This window comes from Nicotiana sylvestris, chromosome 9, assembly GCF_000393655.2.
Source record: "Nicotiana sylvestris chromosome 9, ASM39365v2, whole genome shotgun sequence".
NCBI lineage: Eukaryota > Viridiplantae > Streptophyta > Magnoliopsida > Solanales > Solanaceae > Nicotiana > Nicotiana sylvestris.
In genome coordinates, this window is record NC_091065.1 from 48,453,260 (window position 1) to 48,480,218 (window position 26,959).

At 39.8% G+C, this 26,959-nt stretch overlaps 3 protein-coding genes across 3 annotated transcripts; all 3 read right to left on the reverse strand.

Moving 5' to 3' along the window:
• Positions 1-4,880: 4,880 nt before the first annotated feature.
• On the reverse strand, positions 4,881-7,942 carry LOC138877548 (uncharacterized). The gene is made up of 4 exons (XM_070157164.1): positions 7,591-7,942; positions 6,194-6,342; positions 5,287-5,715; positions 4,881-5,108 (listed from the first exon to the last, which is right to left on the reverse strand). The coding sequence occupies exons 1-4, from the start codon at positions 7,940-7,942 to the stop codon at positions 4,881-4,883; spliced, it is 1,158 nt and encodes a 385-aa protein (XP_070013265.1).
• A 14,177-nt stretch (positions 7,943-22,119) lies between these two features.
• LOC138877549 (uncharacterized) lies at positions 22,120-22,470 on the reverse strand. Its single transcript, XM_070157165.1, has one exon. The coding sequence runs from the start codon at positions 22,468-22,470 to the stop codon at positions 22,120-22,122; it is 351 nt and encodes a 116-aa protein (XP_070013266.1).
• A 3,399-nt stretch (positions 22,471-25,869) lies between these two features.
• On the reverse strand, positions 25,870-26,361 carry LOC138877550 (uncharacterized). Its single transcript, XM_070157166.1, has one exon. The coding sequence runs from the start codon at positions 26,359-26,361 to the stop codon at positions 25,870-25,872; it is 492 nt and encodes a 163-aa protein (XP_070013267.1).
• Positions 26,362-26,959: the final 598 nt, after the last annotated feature.

Here is a 26,959-nt window from a genome sequence, read left to right on the forward strand (position 1 = left end):
GTATCTTTTCATGTCATACTATCATAGATAACTGAGCCGGAAGGCTTCCGTGAAATAAGTAGAATACAACATGTAATACTAACTTATACATAAGATATACGGGCCTATAAGACCAAAATAACCACTCGTACACTAAACAAAGGCCAAAATGCCATACAATCTTTTACATACATGGCATCTATCTACAAGCCTCTAAGAATATATAATTTTCATAAAGGTCGGGACAGAGTCCCGCCATACCAAACAATACATGTTTGAATCATACTAACCAAACAAGCAACTCCGAAGCAAATTGAGCGTACCAACATCTTCCGCTGAGCTGAAAGCCTACTTGGAGGACTCTCGACCTGTCTATCAGGACCTGTGGGTATGAAACGCAGCATCCACATGCAAAAAGGACGTCAGTACGAATTATGTACCTAGTATATAAGGCACATAAATAAGTACACAACAAACATGGAAGAAATATAGAGTAAATGGCTTAACCTATAAGTCTGGATAACTCTATAAATCATGAAATAATTATAGTGTCATGCATATGCGTATGAATGTCATGTCGTGTATAGGTATATATTTCATAACATAATCAGGCCTTTGAGGGCATCCCATCATATCATCTCGGCTACTGTGGGCAAAATCATCAACGTATACCAGCTGATTAGGTGATGCTGCGTATATAATGTCATAACCTTTCCGGTATCCCATATATATATACATATGCATACGCGTATATATCTCCATCTGGTCATGGGTCAATATGCATGTATAAATGCATGAAATGCAGATGAAATACGTTAATAAAATCTCTTGGCACGTCATAAGACCATTATGCCTCTGATTAACATCATGAAATAAACTTTATCAATTTACATATTTTCTGAAACTCATGAACAGACGATAGAATAATAAGACATATGGGGAATCAAGAACATAGGAATCTCTAGTATTTCTATGAATAGGTCATTTGTGGAAGTTGCGCATTTGCTCGTTTCGTTCGTGTTGTATAGATCATGCCAAAAAGAAAGAAGGAATATCCTTAACATATCTGAGCCGATTCTCTTGACAATCCCTCTAATATACATCAATTGTAACAAATCACGTAACGGCGAGATCAGAGTAGGGAAAAATCCATATGATATTCTTGAGAAAGATTGTACCGTACTTCCTTAGAATCGCAAAATATTACGTTATAGCTCCGACCATTGTAAATAACGTATGCAAAATTCTCTGAAACGTGATGTTGTATCTTCACAACTTTATTTGTGTAGCTCACGTTGAAGGAATGTTAAAAGACTGTAACTCATTTTGAAAGAATGTAACTTACGTTGGAAGAATGTAACTTACTTTGGAAGAATGCTTTAGGAATGTTAAAGGCCTTATACTTGTATAATTCTTGTTCTTGCCATACATATATGTTAAAGTGACACCTTGCCAAACCTTTCATGAGCCATCTAATGGGTTTTGTTGCGAAATTCAAGAGCTGCCACGTTTTTGGTAGTGCAAGCCGCATCCCAATTTACCATTAATTAATTACTAATATCATGATTACTTGGATAATCTCCCACTACCTAATAATTAACCAATTACCCACATAATTAAGAATTATTTCACATTACATAAAATACTACTCACTTTTAATACACTTTGCACACCTTTCTATCATGGTCATGTGGTACCTTGTGTGGCACTAGTCCATAAATACGGGGTATTATAGCTTAGACCATATTTTACCCCAAAATGTCAAATTTCGACGATATTAGTTTTCTTTATTTCTCTCACCCTCTCACTTCCATGAATTTACTTATCACTTGTTTGAAATAGTACAATACTTATAATCTCATCCGAACTTACGTCGATTAACTTACGACAAAACTTTATCGTACGAAAATACGGGATGTAATATCTCATTTCCAAGCTTTCATCAATTTACTTATGACATATTTTTACGTACGAATACATGGGGTGTAACAAAATCGCTCCCAACCGAAGGTGTAACGAACCGACCAGTCAATTTGGGTGTTGTAGCCCCATTCCCTCATTTACTGCTTATTCTATGTTCAATTGTTGTTATATGACTTGTCAGAGTGGTTAATTTGATTCTGGGGATGTTTCGGAGTGAGGTAGGACACTTAGTGTCACGCCTCAAACTCGAGGGCACAACCGGCCTCAACCGAGTGAACTCGGACGAGCAAGCCTGTTAGATACTTTCTAACCAAACTCACTCATGAACAAAGAGAAAACATATTCTCATTAATTAGACAATAGGGAGATTATGTGTACAATACCAAATCATTTCCATTAGTTACTTCATTTTTAAAGTCTCAAAATAAACACACTTTCATGGTCTGAAGTGGAACAAGTGGTTCAAACATAACATGAATTGTTTGAGTTTCCCCAACACCGACATACAACCCACACTATGTCTACAAAGCCTCTAATAGATACAAGGTAGTATGATGATTGTGCCAGCAACAAGGCTCCGGCTATACATTAAAATATTATGATAAAATGAAAAAAAGATACATGAGCCTGGAATGAAGTGGGGCTCACCAACTCTGCTAGGAGGAGGGTGTACCACAATCGCTGATCAACGCCACCTACTGTGAAACCACCTGCATCCATTAAAGATGCAGTGCCCCAAAAAAAAGGATATTAGTACTGTCGAATAGTACTAGTATGTATAACTAAACACCATCTCAATAGAATGAATAATAATACAAGGAGGAACAATCATTAAATCAATAGAAGCCTCAAACAATACCAAACATCAAGTTAAGAACCACATAAGTTTACAAGTAAAATTCCATATTTTTAGGTTGGGAGATCTTTAGTACCGATATACCATTATTCACAATACCACAGTACTTTTATACGGAGTCCAATCACTCCCCGATCGGCTAGGCCGCCGCTTTTGAGACATCAACCACAATCACAATTTCAATTACAATTTACAGCATAATCACCACCATGTGTGCGGCGTGGCGTCCGATCACGGCCCGATCGGCTAGGCCGTATCACCCGAGACATTACCCTTTTTTATCAGTCATCTCACTTCATACTTCTTTCACATATTTTCAATTCATTAATACTAGTAGCCACAATTATAATATCATTCTTGGCACTTGGTTGTATTTCATATTTCATGATCCCCTTTTCACTTTCACACATCATCATCATTATCAACAACAAGACTTTTCAATTCAAGACTTTAGGTACAGATGTGAGCAATTAAGAGTCTTAGACATATAGAGATTTTTCACATAATTTGGCATGATAACCTTCATTCAAACTTGATTTGAATTCGTAACATTTGTATAACATAGACCATACTTTGAACATATTCTCAAATGATAACATAGCATGATAAAAGCATCTAGAACACATATTGAACACATATCTTTCAACACAAGTTTACTCGGAATAGCCAATTTCATAATGATCAACTCGGGTCTTACATAACTTACATGAACACTGCGGAATTCAATTCTAAGGAAAGAGTTTAGCCAACATACCTCAATCGAGCTTCCTTAAACTCTAAAATGTTCTGGAATTCTTAGCAACATCAATCTATTTTAGAAATATAACAAATTGAACCAAAATTAGGAAGATGATCATGGTTCTAACTCATTTGAGCATTTTTTCAAACACTTGGTATGCATTAAGGTTTCAAGGTCCCTTTATGGAGGATTCTATTATCCCACAACCCATTCTTTACCATTTTTAGCTCACAATATTTCTACACCCTTTGATGACACATGCATGCAAAATAAACAACTCCCATGCCCAAGAATTTACTTGCTTATTACCAATTTCTAGTTAAATTTCGAAATTAAGAGTTAGGTTGTAGAATCTTATCTCTAGGATGAAGGCCTAGTGCACTTTCCTTGTTAATCTTCCAAGATTTGAGCAGGAATTGGTGATGAAGCTTAGGAACTCCCTTTCTCACTCTATGCCACCCCCTCTCTCTAGAAACACATCATTTATCCTTCTAACATGATCCCCAAGGGTGTTTTATTTGTATGGGGTCGGGTTCAAAATTTAGAAAAATAGGAGCCATGACATAGGTTTGCGGTCGCATATGCAACCACATAATGCTTTTGTGGTCCACAAAATGGCCCTCTGAAACTGGGCAGGTTTGCCCTACTCTGCGGTCATTATGCGGTCCGTAGACCTGTTCTATTGCCGCATAATGATGGTAGAACCTCCCTCCAACGTAATTTCCATGTTGAATCTACGATTGGTGTGTGGCCCGCAAAATCATAGTGCGGCCGTGTAATGGAACGCAAATTGGTGCTATAATTTTACTCAAGTTTATGCTTCACTCTGCAGCCATTCTATGGCCCGTAGAGCGATTCTGCAGCTGCATAGTGGGCCTCAGAAATGTATTTTTCTGCCAATTTTTCCCTTAACTCCTCAGCGCACTATTCAATCCAAAAGTCCGCATTGCGGCGAGCTTCTTTAACACATAAGTCTACTCAGCACCACGAAATCCCGCATTTTAGGTAAAAAAAAAATTACGGGGCCTTACATCCTCCCCCGCTTAAGATCATTTGTCCTCGAATGAGGGTCAAAGTTCATATTAGCATCCGATGTAACTCAACTGCCACACTACACACCAGCAGTCCCAAATTTCAACTAACTCCCAAAAATTTCCAAAACTTTTGCCAGAGTTTTCCTTGTAACTGGGCCTATCCACCTACCAGAGAACCCCAGAAACAAATCCTAACAACATATACATAATCCGATGGCATAACAGAACACAAAACAACACCAACTGTGGCCTCATAATCAATATATAACAAGAAGGGAACACTTCTTAACATCAATTGTACAAGTGATATAAAATTCATTGGTGACAATTTCATAGAAAGATTACATAGCTATTCAAACAAATAATGATACTTCTTCTTCATTTCTTCCTCGGCTTCCCAAGTAGCCTCTTCAACCTGTTGGTTTCGCCATAGCACTTTCACGGAGGCAATTTCTTTATTTCTCAAGTTTTGGACTTGCCTGTCAAGAATGGAAACTGCAATTTCTTCATATGACAGTTCTTCATTAGTCTCAATAGTTTCAACTGGTACGATAAGCGACGGATCTCCGACTACTTTCTTCAACAAATACACATGAAACATCGGGTGCACTAACGATATCTTAGGTGGTAGCTCAAGCTTGTATGCCACCTAACCAATCCTCTGAATGATCCTGTACAGTCCGGCATACCTCGGACTCAATTTCCCTTTCTTTCCAACCGCAGTATACCCTTCATGGGGAAATGCTCAAGAATACCCTATCTTCTTCTTTGAAGTCTAAATCTCTACGACGAACATCCGAATAGGACTTTTGATGACTCTGAGCAATTTTCAACCACTCCTTAATGATCTTGACCTTTTCCATAGTCTGATGCATGAGGTCTGGTCCTATCAATTCAACTTCCCTAATCTTGAACCACCTAATAAGAGATCTACATCTCTTACCATATAGTTCCTTGAATGGTGCTATTTGAATACTAGCATGATAACTATTGTTGTAGGCAAATTTTATGAGTGGCAAATGATCATACCAGCTACCCTTGAAGTAGAGAACACAAACACGCAACATATCCTCGAGCGTCTCAATAGTCTGTTCTGCCTTCCCGTTGGTCTTTGGATGAAAGGCTGTACTAAGATTCACCTGAGTACTCAAGCCCTGAAATTTCTTCCAAAAGTTAACTGTGAACTGGTGCGCATAGATTGGAAATTATAAAAACTGGAGTTCTATGCAACCTGACTATTTCCTTTATATACAACTGAGCATCCTGTTCCGCTCTATCTGTAGATTTAGCTGGCAAGAAGTGTGCTGATTTCCTGAGTCGGTCCATAATCACTCAAATTGACTCAAACATGCACGGAGTACGCGGTAGTCCCACCATAATGTCCATATTAATCATTTCCCACTTCCATATTAGAATTTCTATATTTTGTGCCAGCCCACTAGGCCTTAGATTCTCGGCCTTCACTTGCTGACTATTTAGACATTTTGCCACAAAGTTAGCTACATTCCTCTTCATGTCATTCCACAATTAGACTTCCTTGAGATTGTGATACATTCTTGTAGAACCTAGGTGCACGAAATACCTGGAATGATGGGCCTTGGTCATGATTCTTTCCCAGAGACCATCTACATTTGGAACACATAGTCGCTATTGGTACCTTACTGTACCATCATCCATGTCGATAGAAAAAGCAATAGTCTTATGTTTATGAATGCCCTCCTTCAATTGTATCAACAATGGATCATTGCGTTGCTTCTTTTTGACCTCCACCACAAGTAATGATTCAACCCTATTTTGCACAATCACCCTGCCTGCACTAGAGTGCACAAGACGAACTCCTAAACAGCTAACCGGTTAACTTCCTTGGCTGGTGGCCTCTGATGTGCTTCCAAGTGAGCTAAACTGCTCGTAGATTTCTGGCTAAGAGCATTCGACACAACATTAGCCTTCCCCGGATGATATAGAATATCGATGTTGTAATCTTTGAGTAACTCCAACCATCTTCTCTGCCTCAAATTCAATTTCTTCTGTTTTAAAATATATTGAAGCTCTTATGGTGCGTGAATATATCCACATAGACCCCATACATGCAATGACATCAAATCTCCAATGCAAAAACCACCACTACAAGTTCTAAGTCATATGTTCGATAGTTCCTTTCATGATTCTTGAGTTGCCTAGAAGCATAAGCTATCACCTTGCCATGTTGAATCAATACACACCCAAGCCCGATCCTTGAAGCATCACAATATACCACAAACCCATCTGCACCCTTAGGCAAGGTCAACACCGCCACCGTAGTCAATCTTGATTTCAACTCCTGGTAGCTCCTTTCAAAAGCACTGAACCATTGGAACATAACCGCCTTCTGCGTCAATTTAGTCAATGGAGAGACAAAAGTGGAGAATGCCTCTACAAATTTCCTGTAGTAACTAGTTAAGCCCAAGAAACTACGAATCTCTATTGGAGTTGTGGGCCTGGGCCAATTCTTTCAGCTGCAATCTTTTGAGGATCAACCTTAATTCCTTCTCTAGAGACGACATGACCCAAATATGTGACTGATTCAAGCCAAAATTCACATTTCAAAAACTGTGCATACAGTAGGTGCTGATGAAGGGTCTGTAGAACTACCCTGAGATGATCGGCATGGTCCTCTCGACTTTGTGAATATACAAGAATATCGTCAATGAAAAATATCACAAAAGAGTCGAGGAACGACTTGAAAACTCAATTCATAAGATCCATGAAAGCTGCCAGGCCATTTGTTAGCCCAAAAGACATCACCAGAAGTTCAACCATATCGGTCCTGAAAGTTGTTTTTGAAATATCCTACTCCTTGATCTTCAATTGGTGATACCCAGACCATAAATCAATTTTGGAGAAGTGCCTAGCACCCTATAATTGATAAAACAAATCATCTATCCTTGGTAGTGGATACTTATTTTTGATTGTGACTTTATTGATATGCCGGTAGTCAATACATATCCGTAGGGACCCATCTTTCTTTCTTACAAAGAGAACCAATGTGCCCCACGGTGACAGACTGGGTTAGACGAAACCCTTCTCTAACAAATCCTTTAATTCCTCATTTAACTCTTTTAATTCTATCGGTGCCATTCTGTAAGGCGGAATAGATATAGGCTGTGTGCCTGGCATCGCATCAATCCCAAAATCAATCTCCCTATCTGGTGGGATCCTATCATCAGGAAAGATATCTGGAAATTCATTCACAACTGGCACAATCTCAAGTGTAGGTGCCTCAACATCGGTGTCCATAACCCGGACCAAATGATAGATACACACCTTGTTAATCATCTTCGTGGACTTAAGGTAAGAAATAAACCTACCCTTTGGCACCACATTATCCCCCTTCCATTCAACAACTGGCTCATTTGGAAATTCAAACCTCATAGTTCTAGTTCGGCAATCAAGCTTGGCAAAACATGAATAAAGTCAGTCCATCACCATTATTACATCAAAATAAACCATCCCCAATTCAATGAGATCGGCTATGGTATCCCCACCACGCACCGTGACAACACAATCTCTATAAACCCGTGTGGCCACAATAGACTCACCAACCGGAGTAAATATAGAGAACGACTTATGGAGTTGTTCCGGTTCTATCCCAAATTCCGTAGCAACATAAGGAGTGACATAGGACAAAGTGGAACTAGGATCAATAAGAGCATACACATCATGAGATTGGACAGTCAACATACCTGTGACAACATCTGGAGAAGCCTCTTCACTATGGCGACCAGTCATGGCATAGAAATGACTAGGTCCTCCCGAAACCCTGTGCACCAACCCTAGCTGCACCATACCCCACGGGTGCTAGAGTGCCTCAAGCTAGAGGGGGTGCTGTGGATGTAGCAACTACACAACTGGATGGCTGTGCTGTGCCCCTGCCCGTACCCTGGCGGGACGAACGACACTCTCTCTGAATATGATCCCTCAATCCCCACCCGTAGCATATAGGTATGTCCAGGTACCAGATACCCAAGTGCATCTTCCCACACCTGGGGAATAGGAGCCTCCGCTACTGATGGAATCTCCATATTTACTGGACCTGCTGGTGGGGTCATCTGTTGCCCTAGCTGGGCTTGAAATGACTCAACTACTACTGACTGGGCCCTGAGGGTGGTGCACTAGCTGAAGAGTGAGCAGAAGACGGGATGGCCCTGATGACCCTCCTCTGAATGCTGACCTACCACCACTAAATGAAGCTCCAAGGTTGCCTGCAGACCAGGCCTTATTGCTACCTTTTCGCTCCAGGTAAATGACACCATCTTCCTATAGTTCATGTCAAAATTCTTGGCAGCTGTAGTGGTCTTATTGATAACCAAGGGTCTAAGGCCCTACACAAACCGACGCACTCTAGCCTCCATAGTGGGCAACATGTAAATAGAATAATTGGACAGGCGCACGAACTCTATGTGCTACTCCCACACACTCTTTTTACCTTGATTTAGGTTCTCAAACTAAGCAATACGAGATTCCTTTGTCTCGGCAGGCAAGAAATGATCCATGAAGGTGTCAACAAACTCACTCCACCTCGCTGGAGGGCTCCCCTCCTCACAGCAGTCCTTCCATAACTCAAACCAAGAGTAGGCCACCACTTTCAAGCGGTAGGCGGCCAACCCACTCCCTTTGTCTCGGTGGCGCGCATAACTCAAAGAGTCTTGTGCATATTATCAATGAAGTCCTAGGGGTCCTCCTCGGGATTAGTACCCTTGAACATTGGAGGATCTAACTGAAGAATACTCTTCACCCTGGAACCAGTAGAATTCCCTTGCTGGCTAGAAGAAGCGGGTGCAACGTTAGATCTCTAGTCCGGGGAAGCCACTATCTGAGCCAACATCTGTATGGCTCCCTTAAGGTCCCTATCAGAAACATTGGGACCAGAAGCTAGGGCTGGAGGTGGAACCGAAATATGAGTTGGAGGGATCGTTATACCCTGAGTAGATGTAGGAACTAGTGCAGTCTTGTCAGGTGTAGTGGAATCTGGCAGTATAGTAGTCGGGGGATTATCCTCACCCTTCGGGTACTCACCTGCATCATCAAGAAAATAATCAACTGCCACTCCTGGGGAGGCATTGGCTCCTTGGCCAGTTCTTGCTTTCTTCCTAGGTGCCATGTACTAAACGTCAGAGCAATATATGAGTTAGAGGAGGAACAACCTCACAATCAGCTCTATCGCACGATATAGAACATCAAAGAAGGGTATTACTCATAGATATCCATGTAGCCTCCAACTTATAGATGCAGTCAAAAACACCGATAAGAAGGTCTCTACTAGACACGACTCCCTGACATCCTAGGACACTTTAAAACCTTAGGCTCTGATACCAAGTTTGTCACACCCCAAACTCAAGGGGCGCGACCGATGCTCAACCGAGTGAACCCGACCGAGAAAGCCTGTTAGATGCTTTCTACCCAAACTCACTCATTAACAAAGAGAATACATATTCTCATTAATTAGACTATAAGGAGATCATGTGTACAATATCAAATCATTTTCATTAGTTACTTCATTTTTAAAGTTTCAAAATACACACACTTTCATAGTCTGAAATGGAATAAGTGATTCAAACATAACATGAATTGTTTGACTTTCCCCAACATCGACATAAAACCCACACTATGTCTACAAAGCCTCTATTAGATACAAAAGAGTACGTTGATCCCGTTATACCTGAAAACGTGATGATATAATGAACAAAAGATATATACATGACCCTAGAATTAAGTGGGGCTCACCAAGTCTGCTGGGAGGAGGGTGCACCACTATCACTGATCAATGCCACCTGCTACAGAACTACCTGCATCCATTAAAGATGTAACGCCTCTTGATAAGTGGGGATTTTGACTACATATTAGCGCCTTTAGCTTTTGTTCTAGTCCAAAAATGTTTAATTATGTTCCCGAAAACTGATAAAATATGCTTTATTGTAGGAGTATTAGAAAATGAGCTACTAAGATGAAATTCAGCTCAAGAAGAAGTGATCTGAACTTAAGGACAAAAAAGGCATAGAAGCTCAAAGTGCAGGCCGCAGACTTCCATTTGTGGCCGCAGATTGTGAAGACAAATTTATTAGAGGACATGTTCAAAATGCGGTCCGCACATGAAATGTGTGGCCGTAGAAGCTAGGCAAGAGCAGAAGTTCAGGTAGTTCTCATTTCAAGTTCAAATGAAGTGCGGACCACATAATTAGTGTGCGAACTGCACAATTATTGTGTGGCCGCAAAAGATCAGCTACGCGACGACAGTTGCATTTGTGCGATCCGCAGTTAGTTGCAAGCTTACTCAGAAATGTGCGAACCGCAAAAAATGAGAGATGCAGTCGCAGTTCAGAATTGCGCGGCCGCAAGATTCAAATTCTGTTAAGCTGAAGCAAAGTGAGGACCACACATGGAATTGTGCGGCCGCAAAACATCCGAAATGGTATTTTTGTCCGAAAATTGCAGCTTTTAAGTCAAGTTTTGAATATCAGCAGCCACAACAGACGTTTTTCTTTTCCCTTTTTAGTAGTTTTTGCCATTTTGAGCTTTGTGAACATAGATTTCATTATTTTAATTAACAATATGGGTTTAATTATCATTTCTTCTTCTATTTCTTCTATTTTAAGCATGAGCAGCTAGATTTTCACTAGGTTTGTGACCCAACCTTAGAGTGTAAACTTAATGGGTGTTTGATTTATTGCTTGTTTATGGTTGGGTGTTTATTATTTAGCGTTGTTCTTACTTTTAATTGTAGAATTAATGGTTACAAACATTAGTTCATTCCTATTTGACTTGATCTCTACTTGAGAAAGAGAAACTTAGTCTAGGAAAACTTGGCTAACAAGAAATTGGGGTAAATCAAGAGATTGATGGTCCCAATTAAAGGGTTAAACCTAGAGATAGTAAAACCCGACTTGAGCTTTTTATCAACCATTTTGTTTATTCCCCATTTGGACTTGAGAAAGCCGAATTAGGCAAAATCACTCTCTTATAGAAAGGTATTGAGTGGGTACTTGAGTGTTGATGGATATAATACAACCCAACCAATAAAACAAGCTTTAAATTTTACAACCCGTTAGGCAAACACCTAGGTGAAGGTCATAGCCTTAGATCTTTTATATCATTTAAAAAACAACAAAAATCAATTTCCTAGTTCTAATTCTTAGTTGGTAATCTTAGTTTAACTTAAACTTAAAGACAACCCAATTTTTTGGAAGTGTAAATTGAGATAATTCTAGCTCATTCAATAAAGTATATCCTTCTAAGTCCCATTCTAAGCTCCATGTGAAAAATCAACCCCGAGTCCTTATTGGGTATTACTATTGCATCAACTGTTTCATAACCTTAAATAGAGGTTTGACTTGGACGAGATCAATTTTTTGCGCCGTTGCCGGGGAGCTAAAAATGGATTTAGCTATATATTTGGTTTTGTGTATGAATTATCTTCTTTTACTTCCGTGTTACTGATTTTTGTGAATTAATTGTAGGTGAAACAATGGCACTCAACAATGATCAACTCGAAAACATGCCTTTGGGGGATGTGGACGTGGAAGATGACCAAGTTGAAGAGGTTCCTCTTGAACCTCAAGCAAATAGAAGAGGCCGACAACTTAAAGACAATGTCCCAGTTCCACCCCCACCTTCACCAAGAGCGGCTCCACACTGGGTGTTGCCAATTGAAGGGTATGCAAGTGCCATAGTCCCACCCCACATTAGGGCGAGCAACTTCCAAATCAAGAATGTAATGCTCACATTGCTAGAGCAACGGGGATTCTTCACCGAGGCTCCGAGTCAAAATACATGCAAACACTTGAAGGGGTTTGTGGACACTTGTTGGGGGAGTAAACAGACAAATGTCTTCGAGGATGCTTTAAGGTTGAGGCTATTTCCTTTCTCTCTACGGGGGAAAGCCTTGGATTGGTTAGAGAGATTGCCAAACCATTCTATCCATACATGGGATAAATTGATGGAGAAATTTATTTCCATGTTTTTTTTCTCCCAGTCATACGACTACTCTTAGAGACGAGATTCTATCATTCAAACAAGAGCCCAATAAGCCGTTGCATGTAATATGTGAGAGGTACCTAAAAATGGTGAAAGAGTGCCCAAATAATGACATGACAAAGGCTATGATTCAACAAACTTTCTATCAGGGGATTAACACTACCAATCAATGTGTAGTCAACCAACTTGCCAGTGGAAATTTCATGACAACACTGTATGCGGAAGCTTGTGAGATTTTAGATAAAATGGCGGATACTTCATGCATGTCAAAGTAAAGCAAATGTTCCTCAAGGTGATCCGGACATGATTCACCTACATAAAGAATTGCATGATCATGGACAAGCCATTGTCGAGTTGACCACCACAATGAATGAATTAACCAAGGATCAACTTCAACAAGTGCAAAGTCCTAAGCAAGTCAATGCAATGGAGGGAGTTAGTATGATGGTGAACAAGAGAAGGCAAAAGGGACCACAAATGCAAAACCGTGTGGAGAATTTTGTGCAAGAAGATAATGGGTTTGATCAAGATGAGTCTTACAATGAACAAGAGGAGGAAGTGCAATACGTGAACAACTTTTAAGGGCAAAGAAACAACTCTCAAGGCCCGAATCAACAACAATGGTGACCTCACAGTAATAAAGGTAATTTGAAGTCTAACAACCAAGGTAATTGGAGTGGTGGAAACAATCAAGGGAATTGGAATAATAACAACAATCAAGAGAATTAGAGTGGTGGAAATAACCAAGGCAATTGGAGTGGCAAAAACCAAGGATATTTTGGAGGAAACAACCAAGGGGGATGGAACAATAATCAAGGCAATCGGGGGCCGGGCTTTCAAAGTCCCCCGATGTATCAACAACCGAGCAACCCGCCTCCTTATATTTTCCATGGTCCAAGTTCTCCCAACAATGAAATGGGATGAATTGAGAATATGTTCAAACAAATGATGCAGAAAAATGCTGACTCCAATGACCAACTAGCCTCACACGACACATCAATTCGCAACTTGGAAGTTCAATTGGAGAAAATCTCCCAAGCTCTAAACACTCATCCTAAGAGGGCACTACCAAGTGATACAATGGTGAAACCAAAGGTGGAAACTACACGGGACATGCCACGACCGTCACTACAAGGAGTGGAAAAGGTGGGGATGAACCCACCTCAAGTCAAAGGAAACTTGTGGATGATGAGCAAGTGGTACAAGAAGATGAGACCCCAAACAATGTGGTGCAAGCAAATGATGAAGTGCAGATTGATATTAATGACAATGTGGAGGAAGCTCAAGAGGAAGTGAACCGTCTAGGGAGCACATTGTTGACATACCGGAACCGGTAGTGCAAAAGGCTAAGGCACCAATACCTAGGCCTCCTCCTATATATCCTCAAAAGCTTGCCAAGAAAAATGGGGAGAATCAATTCAAAAAGTTCATTGACATGATGAAGAGTCTATCTATCAATGTGCGATTCGTTGATGCTTTGGAGCAAATCCGGTTATGCAAAGTTTATGAAGGATTTGGTGACAAAGAAGCATTTGATGAGTTGTGAAACTATAAATATGACTCATCAAGTGAGTGCAATTGTGCATTCAATGGATCCTAAATTGGAAGATCCTGACGCTTTCACAATTTCTTATACCATTGGAAGTGTCAAATTTGCTAAAGCTCTTTGTGATCTTGGGCCAAATATCAATTTGATGCCCTATTATGTTTTCAAGACTTTGGGAATTGGGAAACCAAGACTCACATCTATGAGATTACAAATGGCCGATCGTACCATAAAGAGACCGTTGGGAGCAATTGATGATGTGTTGGTTCGTGTTGATAAATTCATTCTTCCAGCGGATTTTGTCATTCTTGATTGTGAGGTTGACTATAAGGTGCTGATTATTCTTGGGAAACCTTTCCTTGTCACGGGGAAGGCTCTAGTTGATGCTAATGCCAGAGAACTTACCTTCCCGGTTAGTTATGAAAAAGTAGTTTTCCATGTGTGTAAGTATATGAGGCAATCCAATAGCAATGAGGTGTGCTTTTTCGGGACTTGGTGACCGATCTGATTATGGATGAAACAAGTGTTGTGATGAATGTTGATGATACATTGGAGGTTGTCTTGCTCAACTGTGATGATGAAGAGATGGAGGGTTGCATGGAATGTGTGAACTCTTTGCAAGGATAGGATCGTACACTTATGAGCCCTGTAAATTGTCCTTGGATCTTAAAAATAGAACAACTCCTCCAACAAAGCATTCAATTGAGGAGCCTCCCAGCTTGGAGTTGAAGCCATTTCCTCCACATCTTCGGTATGAATTTCTTGGCCCTTCTTCTACTTTACCGGTCCTCTTGTTTGACTAACGTGCATGTAGATTCTACATTGGCGGTGCTACAAAAGAGGAAGAAGGCTATTGGATAGACATTGTCAGATATTCGGGGATAAGCCCCGTATTTTGCATGAACAAGATTAACTCAGATAAAGGTGCCAAACAATATATTGAACATCAAAGGAGACTAAATAAATCCATGCAAGAGGTGATTATCAAGTGGTTGGATGCCGAGGTTGTTTACCCTATTTCCGATAGTTTGTGGACTTCTCCGGTTCATTGTGTCCCAAAGAAACGGGGCATGACGGTGGTCACCAATGATAAGAATGAGTTGATTCCTAGAAGAACGGTAACCGGGTGGAGAGTGTGGATGGACTATCATAAGCTCAACAAAGTCACAAGAAAGGATCATTACACACTGCCCTTCCTAGATCACATGCTTGATAAAATGGCCATCCATGCTTTCTATTGTTTCCTTGATGGGTATTCCGGCTATAATAAAATTCTTATTACTCCGGAGGATGAAGAGAAAACTACTTTCGCATGTCCTTATGGTACTTTATGTCGCGCCCTTTTGTTCTCGTGAAATCGGGTTTTAACATTTCTGGGATAACTCCTTTTGAGAGGGTAGGGAATTGGAATTGAAAGAGTCGCCACCTAACAGATTAAGGTGCGTTAGGGCACGTAGAGCAGATAACTCATGTTGTACTAGTTTACATCACCAGAGGTTAGGTAAGGGCTCGAAATTACCTCGAGGGAAAGGTGTTAGGCACCCCTCGAGGTCCACAACAGTGGGTCCCGGTCGAACTTAAATTATGAATTAGTCTAATAAAGAAGTGAGATGAATATTTAATAGGGATGGGGGTCCTAAATTTTTTAGCCTAAAGGATCACCCTGTGCAGTATAAATAATACTTCGTAACTCCCTCCAGTTGGGGTGTTACTTATATTATTCATCGGGCACAGACTATCATCTCATGCTATCCGATTACTATAATTAAGTTGTTACCTAAAGCGCTCTAATTGATTCCAGTTCGATCCCTATGCGTGCACTACGCGTCTCTTACCTATGGCCCTGGAGGTATTAGGACCTCTATTTGTGATAGTTCTAGACTAAGCCTAAGTTGCTCAAAATGTAAAAGACTAGGCGACAAACAAAAACATGTTAGGACTTGAAAATGCAAAGCAAATATGTTCTCATGTTAACCTCCGCACATAAACAGAAAATGCATGCAATTAAATCGCAGGTTTTATTAATCTGCAGAATCCTATAGACAGGATATCTATGTGAGAAAATAAGGGAGAAGTGTTATATAGGAGAAACTTTATTAAGGAAGGTATTATGACCTATCATTTTGCCTACTGATTTTAATGAATATCATCTAGGCACTTCAAACCGTAATGATTCACAGTTACAGATCCAGAATTGTTATTAAGTCCTATAGGCATATTGTATAAGTAATGGCAATGTCGATTATATTCAGAATCATTTGATAGAATCCTATAGGCATGATTTCTAATATCAAACTGACTGAAATCCTATAGGCATGATCTCTAGGATTTGAAGTTGTTTTTTTATTTCCTATAGACATGGTCTCTAGGTTTGAAAGAAATTTGTATTCTATAGGCATGATTTCCAAATTTGAAACCAATTTTAGTCATATAAACGTTCCTATAGACGTGGTATCTATTGAACAATAATACAGGCAGAAATGGTGCACATTACCGGAAAGGAAAAATAGTTAGATCAACATTGAGGTCCTATAGGCATGATTGCTAACATATGCTTGTTGGACAAATTAATACAACCTATAGGCAGGATTTCTAATGCAATAAATCTCCTATAGGTAGGATCTCTAATTCAATTTAATTTCCTATAAGCAGGATTTCTAATATGCAAGCATAGTACATCACTCACACGATTTCAACAGAGATGAGGTAAAACAGGATTAACGGAGCAAATGAAAACCTATTGGCAGGATCTCTTCCCGGATTGCCCAAAGAGAATAAAGACCCTTCCCAATTTTACTATATACCCCAGAATCTATTTGTTACAAACTTATTACAGGCCGGAGTAAATGAATAAATTACATAATAGTAGTAAGATAAACTATAGGGAAGCTTCATTAAGCCCCAACTGAACCTGGGAACCAGGCCTTCACATTAATCAACTTTTATTCTCATTTTATAGGTACAACATAGCCAAAACATGAGTGATTTACTCATAGCACATATAAAACCAGGTTTCCAGTGTGTCAATGTTCCCAAGGGCCTCAGGACCCATGGCAATGCTCACTCTAGAACCATGTATTTAACAGATGATTCACAAGAGATGGGTAACCAATTCCTAGTGTCTCAGAGTTCATAGGAGCCTTATGTGGACCTTGAGCAGTGCTCACACTGGGGTGGTTGAGAACCTAAGGGACTAAGGGACTAAGGGTGAGGTTTTAAGAATCAGCACATAAAAGAGAATAGAGGTAGATTTCAAAACAGTTTGATTTCAGAAGAAACAAGATTTAGAACACAGAATTCCATTCAGAAAACAACAAAGTTTGCAAAGTACATAGTTTCAAACAGGTTAATTCAGAAGGGAGACTTGATTACACTAAGGGAGCATGCTGACATCCAAGACAACCATTGTTTAATTACAGAAATAACTTAGGCAAAGCAATCAGATCATCACATGACATATTAACAGACATGGCACATGAGTTAAGCAAGAAATAATGACAAATTAACTAATTACATGCTTGTAGTATCCTAAGAATGCAAGGTTCAAAACGGGTGCAGGATTAACAAACAGTGTGCCCGGACAAATTTGGACATTAAGCTAACTTATAAGAGGATTCATATTATTTAAAATAGCTAAACTTAAACTAATAGTATTAACCACAAGATTAGAAGAGATTCATAAGAGCATAAAAAGTAGAATCATGCTAAAAGTAAGGTTCAAGACATATTGTTCAAGTAACACTGATTATGAAAAATATGGAGAATGAAACAACAAGGGATTAGGGCTTACCAGTTAAGAAAGAAAGCAAGTAGATATGCTACAACAATTTAGTTCCATAATCACTTGGCCTTGGCTTTCAGCCGACCAAGACCAAAAACAATGAGCACATAATCAAAGTACAAGAACTAAGTTTTAGTGGGAGTATGAGAGTTCGAGTCTGTCCTCTAAGGGAAGAGGGGATGGGTTTAAACAACATTAGACTAGGGTCCATAAATGAGGTAAAAATCAAACAAGGAAGGCTAACAATTAATTAAAGAAGTAAAACTCCAAACATTATTTAAGGTAAGCCAACAATAACAATACATAGATGCGTGAAATATGCAATCACGATAATTTAGGAAATCAAACAAGTTTGAAAATCAAAGACTCTTAGGTAACAATTAAAGGCAAGAGCCATAGATAGATAGACAAAATCACCAAGGAAGTGAGGAATCGGAACCCTAATTTTAGGGTAAGTAAAGTAGTCAAAAATAATCAAAGGAATAAAATAGATACACGTAGGTACATGGGAACATTCAAGAGAGAATACTCAGAATTAAGGAATCATAACAGATTAGAAAAGATCCAAGCCCTAATTTTGGGCGAGTAGAATCACAATAGCATGCACATAGACATGTATATGAAACATTAGAGAAGATATTGAACCAAAAAAAGAACCAGAACAGATCATAAAAGATATGAGCCCTAATTTTAGGGCAAATGAGATTAGTCAGAAAACTTTAACGAAAATCACTAAGGAAATGCACATAGACGGATATAAAAAAAGGTGCTTAACAAAAAATTGAATCATAATAGATCTTTGAAAAGATTTGGGCCCTAATTTTAGGGCAAGTAAATTAGGCAGAAAACTTTTGGCGAAAAATCGTAAAAACATTCATAGATAGACATATGGGATTGGGTCGAGGTTTTAAACGGGTCTGGGTGTTGGGTATTTGATGTGGGTTGGTGTATTGGTTAGTGTAGGTAATTGGGCTAGGTTCGAAATTTGGGTTTTAGGGGGCTATATTTTAAATACCCTATTTAACAAATAAATAATTTATAAAAAATAATTAATAAATTAAAAAAATATCACTTGTACATGAAAATAATTTAAAATATTACTTTACATTATAAAAATATAAAAAGTCATTTTTTGTGTAAATAATGTAATTATGCATATATATGGCTATTATTGCAAAATATGCAGTTTTAGCCTAAGGATGCAAAATAAGCATATATAAAAATATTTAAAGCTTAATATAGATATAAATGATGAAAAAATTAAATCATAAATCATTATAAAATTATTTTTATGCAATTAATAATTATTTATAATAAAATACAAGAATAAATTGATTAAAAGCCTTTAAAATTATGAAAGAAATACTTGGTGATGCTCATTCACTATTTTGAAGGTATATATGTGTATTTGAGAGATATGAGGGAAAAATTGGGTATAAACAGCTGCCCCTCTTTATCCGGGAAGGATGAAAGAGTTGTCGGGTAAAGAAATGATGACCGATTTTAACCAAATGGGGTGTTTTTGAAAAATATAGGCTGTGCATGGTGTCTAAGATGCCTACATATCCCTAGTTTTACAAGAATCAGGCCGTGTGTAGTTTTGGACCCAACGTTGAATGAAACCGATGGAATATGAATAGTCGTGTGTTTTGGAAAGGGTTCATTTGGGGAGGATAGTATCGTCTGGATTTATGTGGAGTTATGAATGTGTCTAAAGCATAACGGATGTATCACAGGGCAGATGTCTGAACGGTCATAGAGTAAAAGCGAGTAATTGGTGGGCATCAGTTACGTTTGAAATAGTGGCAGTGTATGAATGGTATGAGCGGAAACCGGAGCGAAGGTTGCTCCTGTTTAAAGAACGGTTCACTTCTAAATTGCCTACAAAACTTAAGACACCATACGTGCAAATATTTATGGATTATTGCAAGAATTTGAAAATGATAAAAATTCCCTTTGGACAATGAAGGTTGTCTTCTGATAGTGAGGATGACGTCCTTAGACCATGACATCCCAGGCCATGAATCATGAGATAAAGGATTCACAGGCCATGAAATGATGTTCTCCGGCCATGAGAATGGTGCCTCTGAACCATGACACCTTTGAATAATGATGTGCAATATTGAGAGATCCTCAGGCCTTGACATAGTGTCTTCAGGCTATGAGGATGATGCCTTCGGACTATGACGCCTTCAAATACAGACATGGTGATGCATGTGAGTAAAACAAGACAGAGCTTAGTCTAGTACAGAATCGGGATAGAGCATAGCCCCAAAAAAGGTAAAATAGTGCTAGGTTTTAGATAGGCTAACGTTCGGCATTAGACAAGGAAAGGCAGAGCTTAGCCTTACGTAGGAAGAAGAGACAGGGGTTAGTCTTATGCAATGGAAGGCAATGCTTAGCCTTATGCAGTTCAGGAGGCAGGGCTTATCCTCATGCAAGAAGAAGAGATAGGGCTTAGTCTCATGCAAAGAGAAGGTAATGCTTAGCCTTATGAAAATAGGGAGGCAGGGCTTAGACTCATACAAGAATTGAGACAGGGCTTAGTTTCATGCAAAGAAAAGGCAATGTTTAGCCTTATGTAAATAGGGATGTAGGGCTTAGTCTCATGCAAGATTTGAGACAGGGCTTAGTCTCATGCAAAGAGAAGGCAATGTTTAGCCTTATGCAAATAGGGAGGCAGGGCTTAGCTTCATACAAGATTTGAGACAGGGCTTAGTCTCATGCATAGAGAAGGCAATGCTTAGCCTTATGCAAATAGGGAGGCATGGCTTAGCCTCATGCAAAATTTGAGATAGGGCTTAGTCTCATGCAAAAAGAAGGCAATGCTTATCCTTATGCAAATAAGGAGGCATGGCTTAGCCTCATGCAAGATTTGAGACAGGGCTTAGCCTCATGCAAAGAGAAGGCAATGCTTAGCCTTATGCAAATAGGGAGGCAGAGCTTAGCCTCATGCAAGATTTGAGACAGGTCTTAGTCTCATGCAAAGAGAAGGCAATTCTTAGACTTATGCAAATAGGGAGGCAAGGCTTAGCCTCATGCAAGATTTGAGACAAGGCTTAGCCTCATGCAAAGAGAAGGTAATGCTTAGCCTTATGCAAATAGGGAGGCAGGGCTTAGCCTCATGCAAGATTTGAGACAGGGCTTAGTCTTTTGCAAAAAGAAGGCAATGCTTAGCCTTATGCAAATAGGGAGGCAAGGCTTAGCCTCATGCAAGATTTGAGACAAGGCTTAGTCTCATGCAATGGACAAATAGCAAACAGGAGCAGAACATTTCTTAGCTGGAGATATATTTGCGCTTGGCGGTCTGGTTGTTATGAAGGTAATGGTTTTAAGGAACACATACTTGTGTTTATTCCTCGTTTCTGCATCCAAAAAAATCGTGATTTTGCAAGGGAGGCTGGTTCGTGCCTTTGTCTATTTGTTTTGCTCTGCTTTGCTCTGGAAATCCTGTTTGAGTTGCCCTGGGTAACACTTGGCTACCATAGAAATAGAGTTTTCGAAAAAATATGCACATATTTGATGAAATAAAGTTATTTTTAGAAAACATAGTGGTATATAATATCAAGTAAATTAGATGAACTATTGACTGCGACACTTTTAGAGACATTGCAACTTCTTTGCGTTAGAATTTTAAGGGTCCTCCTCAAAATTCTGCCCCAGTTTAGTAAGTTATTCTTTGGCTGTTCTTCTTGCAAGAAAGTTTGTTAGACCTGCTCCTGAATTTTGAGAGTCCTTCTCAAAATTCTTCCCAGTTACTTAACCGGTTTTCTAACTGTCTTACATAAGATGATGTTAGCTGGACTTGCTCCGGAATTTTGAGGGTCCTCCTCAAAATTCTTCCCTAGTTTCTAGTTCTAGGAGAATGAAGATTTTATTAAGATGTGACCGAACCCACAGGGATGCCTATGTATCACCTCTTAAATGGGAATAAGGTCAAACGTAGTTGATTTACATCAGATGAAGAAATGTAAACAATCTAAACATAGTATCTCTTGACTGCATCTGAATTGATGGGTTTTGGCCAAACTTCTTCGTCCATTTCTGCAAGTATGAGTGCTCCTCCTGTCAGTACTCTATGAACCATATAGGGCCCTTGCCAATTGGGTGAAAATTTTCGTTTGGCTTCATCTTGATGCGGGAAGATTCGCTTTAGCACCAGCTGTCCCGGTGTGAATTGTCTTGGTTTGACCGTTTTGTTGAAAGCTCTGAACATTCTGTTATGATAAAGCTGACCATGACATACTACTTTCATCCTTTTTTTCCATCTATGAGGGCTAATTGCTCATAGCGGCTCCTTATCCATTCTGCATCACTGAGTTCAACTTCTTGTAAGATCCTTAAAGAAAGAATTTCTACCTCGGTGGGAATGACACCTTCGGTACCGTAAACCAGCAAATAGGGATTTGCCCCAGTTGATGTGTGGACTGTGGTACGGTATCCCAATAAGGCGAATAGTAACTTCTCATGCCATTGCTTGTGATTTCCTACCATTTTCCTTAGTATCTTCTTGATGTTCTTGTTGGCAGCTTCCACGGCTCCGTTCATTTGAGGCCTATATGCTGTGGAATTTTTGTGCTTGATTTGGAAAGTTTCACACATTACTTTCATCAGATCACCGTTGAGATTGACCTTATTATTAGTGATAATGGACTTGGGAACCCCGAATCGACAAATAATATGATCCCTGACAAAATCTGCGACAACTTTCTTGGTTATAGCTTTGTAAGATGCAACCTCTACCCATTTTAAGAAGCAACCGTTGGCCACTAAAATGAACTTGTGCACGTTTGAAGTAGTGGGTTCGATTGGATCAATGACATCTATTCCCCAGGCAGTAAAAGGCCATTATGCACTTGTTGCATTAAGTTCTTTTGGCGGCACCCGTATCATATCTGCATGTATCTGGCATTGGTGGGATTTCTGGACATACTGGATGCAATCTCTTTCCATAGTCATCCAAAAATATCCCGCTCTGAGTATTTTTTTGGCTAGAACAAAACCGTTAATATGTGGACCTCAAGTCCTGATATGTATTTCTTCGAGCAAGCCTCTTTGGCGTCAACACACCTTAGTAGTCCTAGATCAGGTATTCTCCTATACAAAATTCCTCGGCTTTGGAAGAAATGATTGGACAACCTCTGCAGTGTGCGTTTCTGAGTATGGTTCACCTACTCTAGGTATTCTCCTTTCGCCAAATATTCCTTGATGTCATGGAACCATGGATTTTTGTCTATTTCTTCTTCAACATGAGCACAATAAGCTGGCTGACTATGGATCCTTACTGGAATGGGATCGATGAAATTCTTGTCTGGATGTTTTATCATTGAGGACAGGGTGGCCAATGCCTCTGCAAATTCATTCTGGATTCTGGTAACATGCCGAAACTCTATCTTTGTGAACCTCTTCATCATATCTTGTACGTGGTGTAAATATGGAAATATCTTGGTGTTTTTCGTAGCCCACTCTCCTTGTACCTGATGCACCAGCAGGTCTGAGTCACCAATTACCAACAGTTCCTGAACATTCATGTCGACAGCCAAATTGAGCCCTAATATGCAGGCTTCATACTCAGTGATATTATTGGTGCATGGAAACCTGAGTTTTGTGGACACCGGGTAGTGCTGACCGGTCTCTGACACCAAGACTGCTCCAATACATACTCATTTGAAGTTTGCAGCTCTGTCGAAAAACATTCTCCAACCATCGTAGGCTTCAGCAATGTCTTCTCTTATGAATGACACTTCTTTATCAGGAAAATATGTTTTTAGTGGTTCGTATTCTCCTCTTACAGGATTTTTAGCGAGATGGTCTGCCAACGCTGGTCCTTTGACTGCCTTTTGAGTTACATAGATGATATCGAACTCACTCAGTAATATTTTCCACTTGGATAACTTCCCGGTAGACATAGGCTTCTAAAAGATGTACTTTAGAGGATCCATCCTTGATATGAGGTATGTGGTATAGGCATAGAAGTAATGCCTCAATTTTTGAGTTGTCCATGTCAAAGCACAACAAGTACGTTCTAGCAAAGAGTACCGTGCTTTATAAGGTGTGAACTTCTTACTCAAGTAATATATGGCTTGCTCCTTTCTTCGTGTCTCGTCCTGTTGTCCCAAAACACAGCCGAAAGCCCCATCTAGTAGGGACAAATAGTGCAGCAAAGGTCTCCCGAATTCCGGCGGGACTAGGATTGGTGGAGTTGACAGGTATTCCTTAATTTTGTCAAAATCCTTTTGACAATCTTTTGTCTAACTGGTTTCAATATCCTTCTTCAACATTTTGAAGATGTGTTCACATATTACTGTGGATTGTGCTATGAAGAGGCTGATGTAATTGAGGCATCCCAGGAAACTCATCACGTCCTTCTTGCTCTTCGGTAGTGGTAACTCTTGGATAGCTTTAAACTTTGATGGGTCAACTCGATTTCTCGGCGTCTGACGACGAATCCTAACAATTTTCCTATTGGAACCCCGAATGCACATTTTGCGGGGTTTAGTAAATTGTACTTTCGTAGCCTATCAAAGAACTTCCTCAAGTCTGTTATGTGATCTGTGGGCCTCTTGGATTTGATGATGACGTCGCCAACATTTACAAAGGATTGGAGTTCATGCTTGGCGCAATTATCGATCAAAATGTGTATATTTGGTAGTGGGAAATCATCTTTCGGACTTGCTATTTAAATCCTGATAGTCAACACACACCCTGACTTTCCCATCTTTCTTCGGAACCGGTACGATATTGGCTAACCAGGTTGAGTACTCAACTACTCTGAGGACTTTGGCTTTGATCTTATTAGTGACTTCTTCCTTGATTTTTAGGCTCATGTCTAGTTTGAACTTTCTGAGTTTCTGCTTCACCGTCAGACACATTGGATTGGTAGGCAACTTATGAGCCACTATGGATGTGCTCAGGCCGATCATGTCATCATATAACCATGCAAACATATCCTCATATTCTTTCAAGAAATGAGTGTATTCTTTCCATAAATGAGTGTATTCTTTCTTCTCTGATGGTGAAAGGTAAATACTTATGCGAGTTTCTTTGATGGTTTCAGAATCTTCCAAATTGATTGCCTCTGTTTCGTCCAAGTTGGACATAGATTTGTTCTCAAAATTCTCAACTTCTCTGATAACTTCCTTAAGTATCTCATCCTCTTCTTATGAGTCACTATCCTTATGTTACGTTGTCTCATGACATGTCACAGTTGTTGGTTCATCAAGGTAAGAAATAGTAATGCTGTAGAAGAAAGGTATAAAAGATAATGATAATAAAACATTAAATTATTTGATAAATGCTGAAATGTTAAACAAAATATCATCTGTATGACTTCAAAACAATGTTTTTCAAAACAAAATGCTGAAAGAAAGATATTTTAAAAACAAAATGCTCAAAAAGACTTTTTTTATAAATAGAATTAGTAGCCATGCTACCCCGGGACTTGTCTGGCCTTTGATGGCATGGCGGTCCAGTTCCTGACAAATGCTCCCCTTTCCACCGTCTGAATGGTAAGGTCTTCTTCCTCCTTCTCCTTAACTATCACATTGAAATCCATATCTTCGTCTTCTAGAAACAGGTTCCTTAGCCCAGCCAAAGCCTTTTCTTCTTCAGATCCCCATATTGTATCGGCTTGATGGAAGGTTTGACTCTGATGTGGCCCTAGTTGCTCAAGAGGGTAATAGGGACCACACCATGGGGGCGACCTATCATCATATTCTTGTCACATATACTGATATCCGAGCCCAAAAGTTGTACCATGATGTTTCAACTGTATTGGTTTGGTAATTCCTTGGAGTTTCTTCCCAAGCCCTTTGCCGGGTTCATACCCTGACCATGCCAGTATTCTTTCTATTTTGTTGCTCCACCATTTATCTTTCTCAATTGCATTAACACGCTTGATGCGGTGTAGGTTTCTCCATCCAACGTTCTTTTATTCTCGACAACCGGGATAGTTTGACTGGTGTAAATGAGATTACTCTCATCTCCATGAATGATTACCTCCTAATGGTTCCATTCGAACTTCACGACCTGGTGTAGCGTAGAAGCCATAGCTCCAGTGGCATGTATCCAAGGTCGTCCTAGTAAAAGATTGTAAGTAGCAGATATGTCCAATACTTGAACTTCAACATCGAACCAAGTTGGGCCCATCTGCAAACAAAGGTTAATTTCCCCAATTGTGGCTCTTTGAGACCCACCAAATGCCTTCAAGTTCATACTCCCTGCTCGGATCTCATGGAAATCTTTACCCAACCTTTTTAGAGTAGTCAATGGACAAATGTTGAGGCTTGAACCCCCATCTATTAGGACTCCAGTGATGAATTTGTCCTCAAATTGTACTGTGATGTGCAGGTTCCTGTCGTGACTTAGTCCTTCAGGTGGCAGTTCATCTTCATGAAAGGTGATCTTGTGGATTTCCAGTACTTGCCCTACCATGTTGGCCATCTCTCCACTGGTAATGTTTTTGGGCACGTATGCTTCATTCAACACCTTCATTAGAGTATTCCTATTCGCCTAAAAATTTTGTAGCAGCGATAGGATGGATATCTGGGCGGGAGTCTTGTTCAGATGATCAACAACAGAGTATTCTCTTGCTTGTACTTTCCTCCAGAGATCATCTGGACCAGTTTCAATGATGGTTTGTTTGGCAGTAGCTTCCTTGCTTGTTCCTCCCAAATTTTTAGGTGTATAGATCCTTCCAGTTCTGGTCATCCCCTGTGTAGCACCAGACTCTTCCATTTTTACTTTTCCTTTTTTCCTAGCTTCGACAACATAATTCCAAGGTATGGCATTGGAATTGAAGGGTGTTGTGGATGATACCGTCACAATGAAGGGTGTGACTACTTCAACTTCAAAAGGAGTAGGTCTAGTCGCAGGTGCTGTCATTTCGATTTCAAACGGAGCTGATGCGGCTACTTTAACTTCGACCAGTGGCTGTATCTGTACCATAATAGGAGTGAGTGTGACTGCAGGTTTAGGGTCGCCACCTTCCCGAATAAGCCCATTGACCCTTCAGGATCCCATTCTTCATCGGTTTCTATCACATTTACTCCTTCACCCCTATGATCTGGGAGGGGATTGTTACGGACATTTT

Bases quoted from the DNA above. Each gene is read 5' to 3' on its own strand.
- LOC138877548 (XM_070157164.1), bottom strand. From the start codon at position 7,942: ATGAGGTTTGAATTTCCAAATGAGCCAGTTGTTGAATGGAAGGGGGAT. The intron at 6,343-7,590 runs GTTTCGTCTAAC...ACTCTAGTGCAG, and splicing joins AAAGGATTTGTTAGAGAAGG to GCAGGGTGATTGTGCAAAAT. The intron at 5,716-6,193 runs GTAAGGTACCAA...TATGCGCACCAG, and splicing joins TCGACATGGATGATGGTACA to TTCACAGTTAACTTTTGGAA.
- LOC138877549 (XM_070157165.1), bottom strand. From the start codon at position 22,470: ATGTGTGAAACTTTCCAAATCAAGCACAAAAATTCCACAGCATATAGG.
- LOC138877550 (XM_070157166.1), bottom strand. From the start codon at position 26,361: ATGAAGGTGTTGAATGAAGCATACGTGCCCAAAAACATTACCAGTGGA.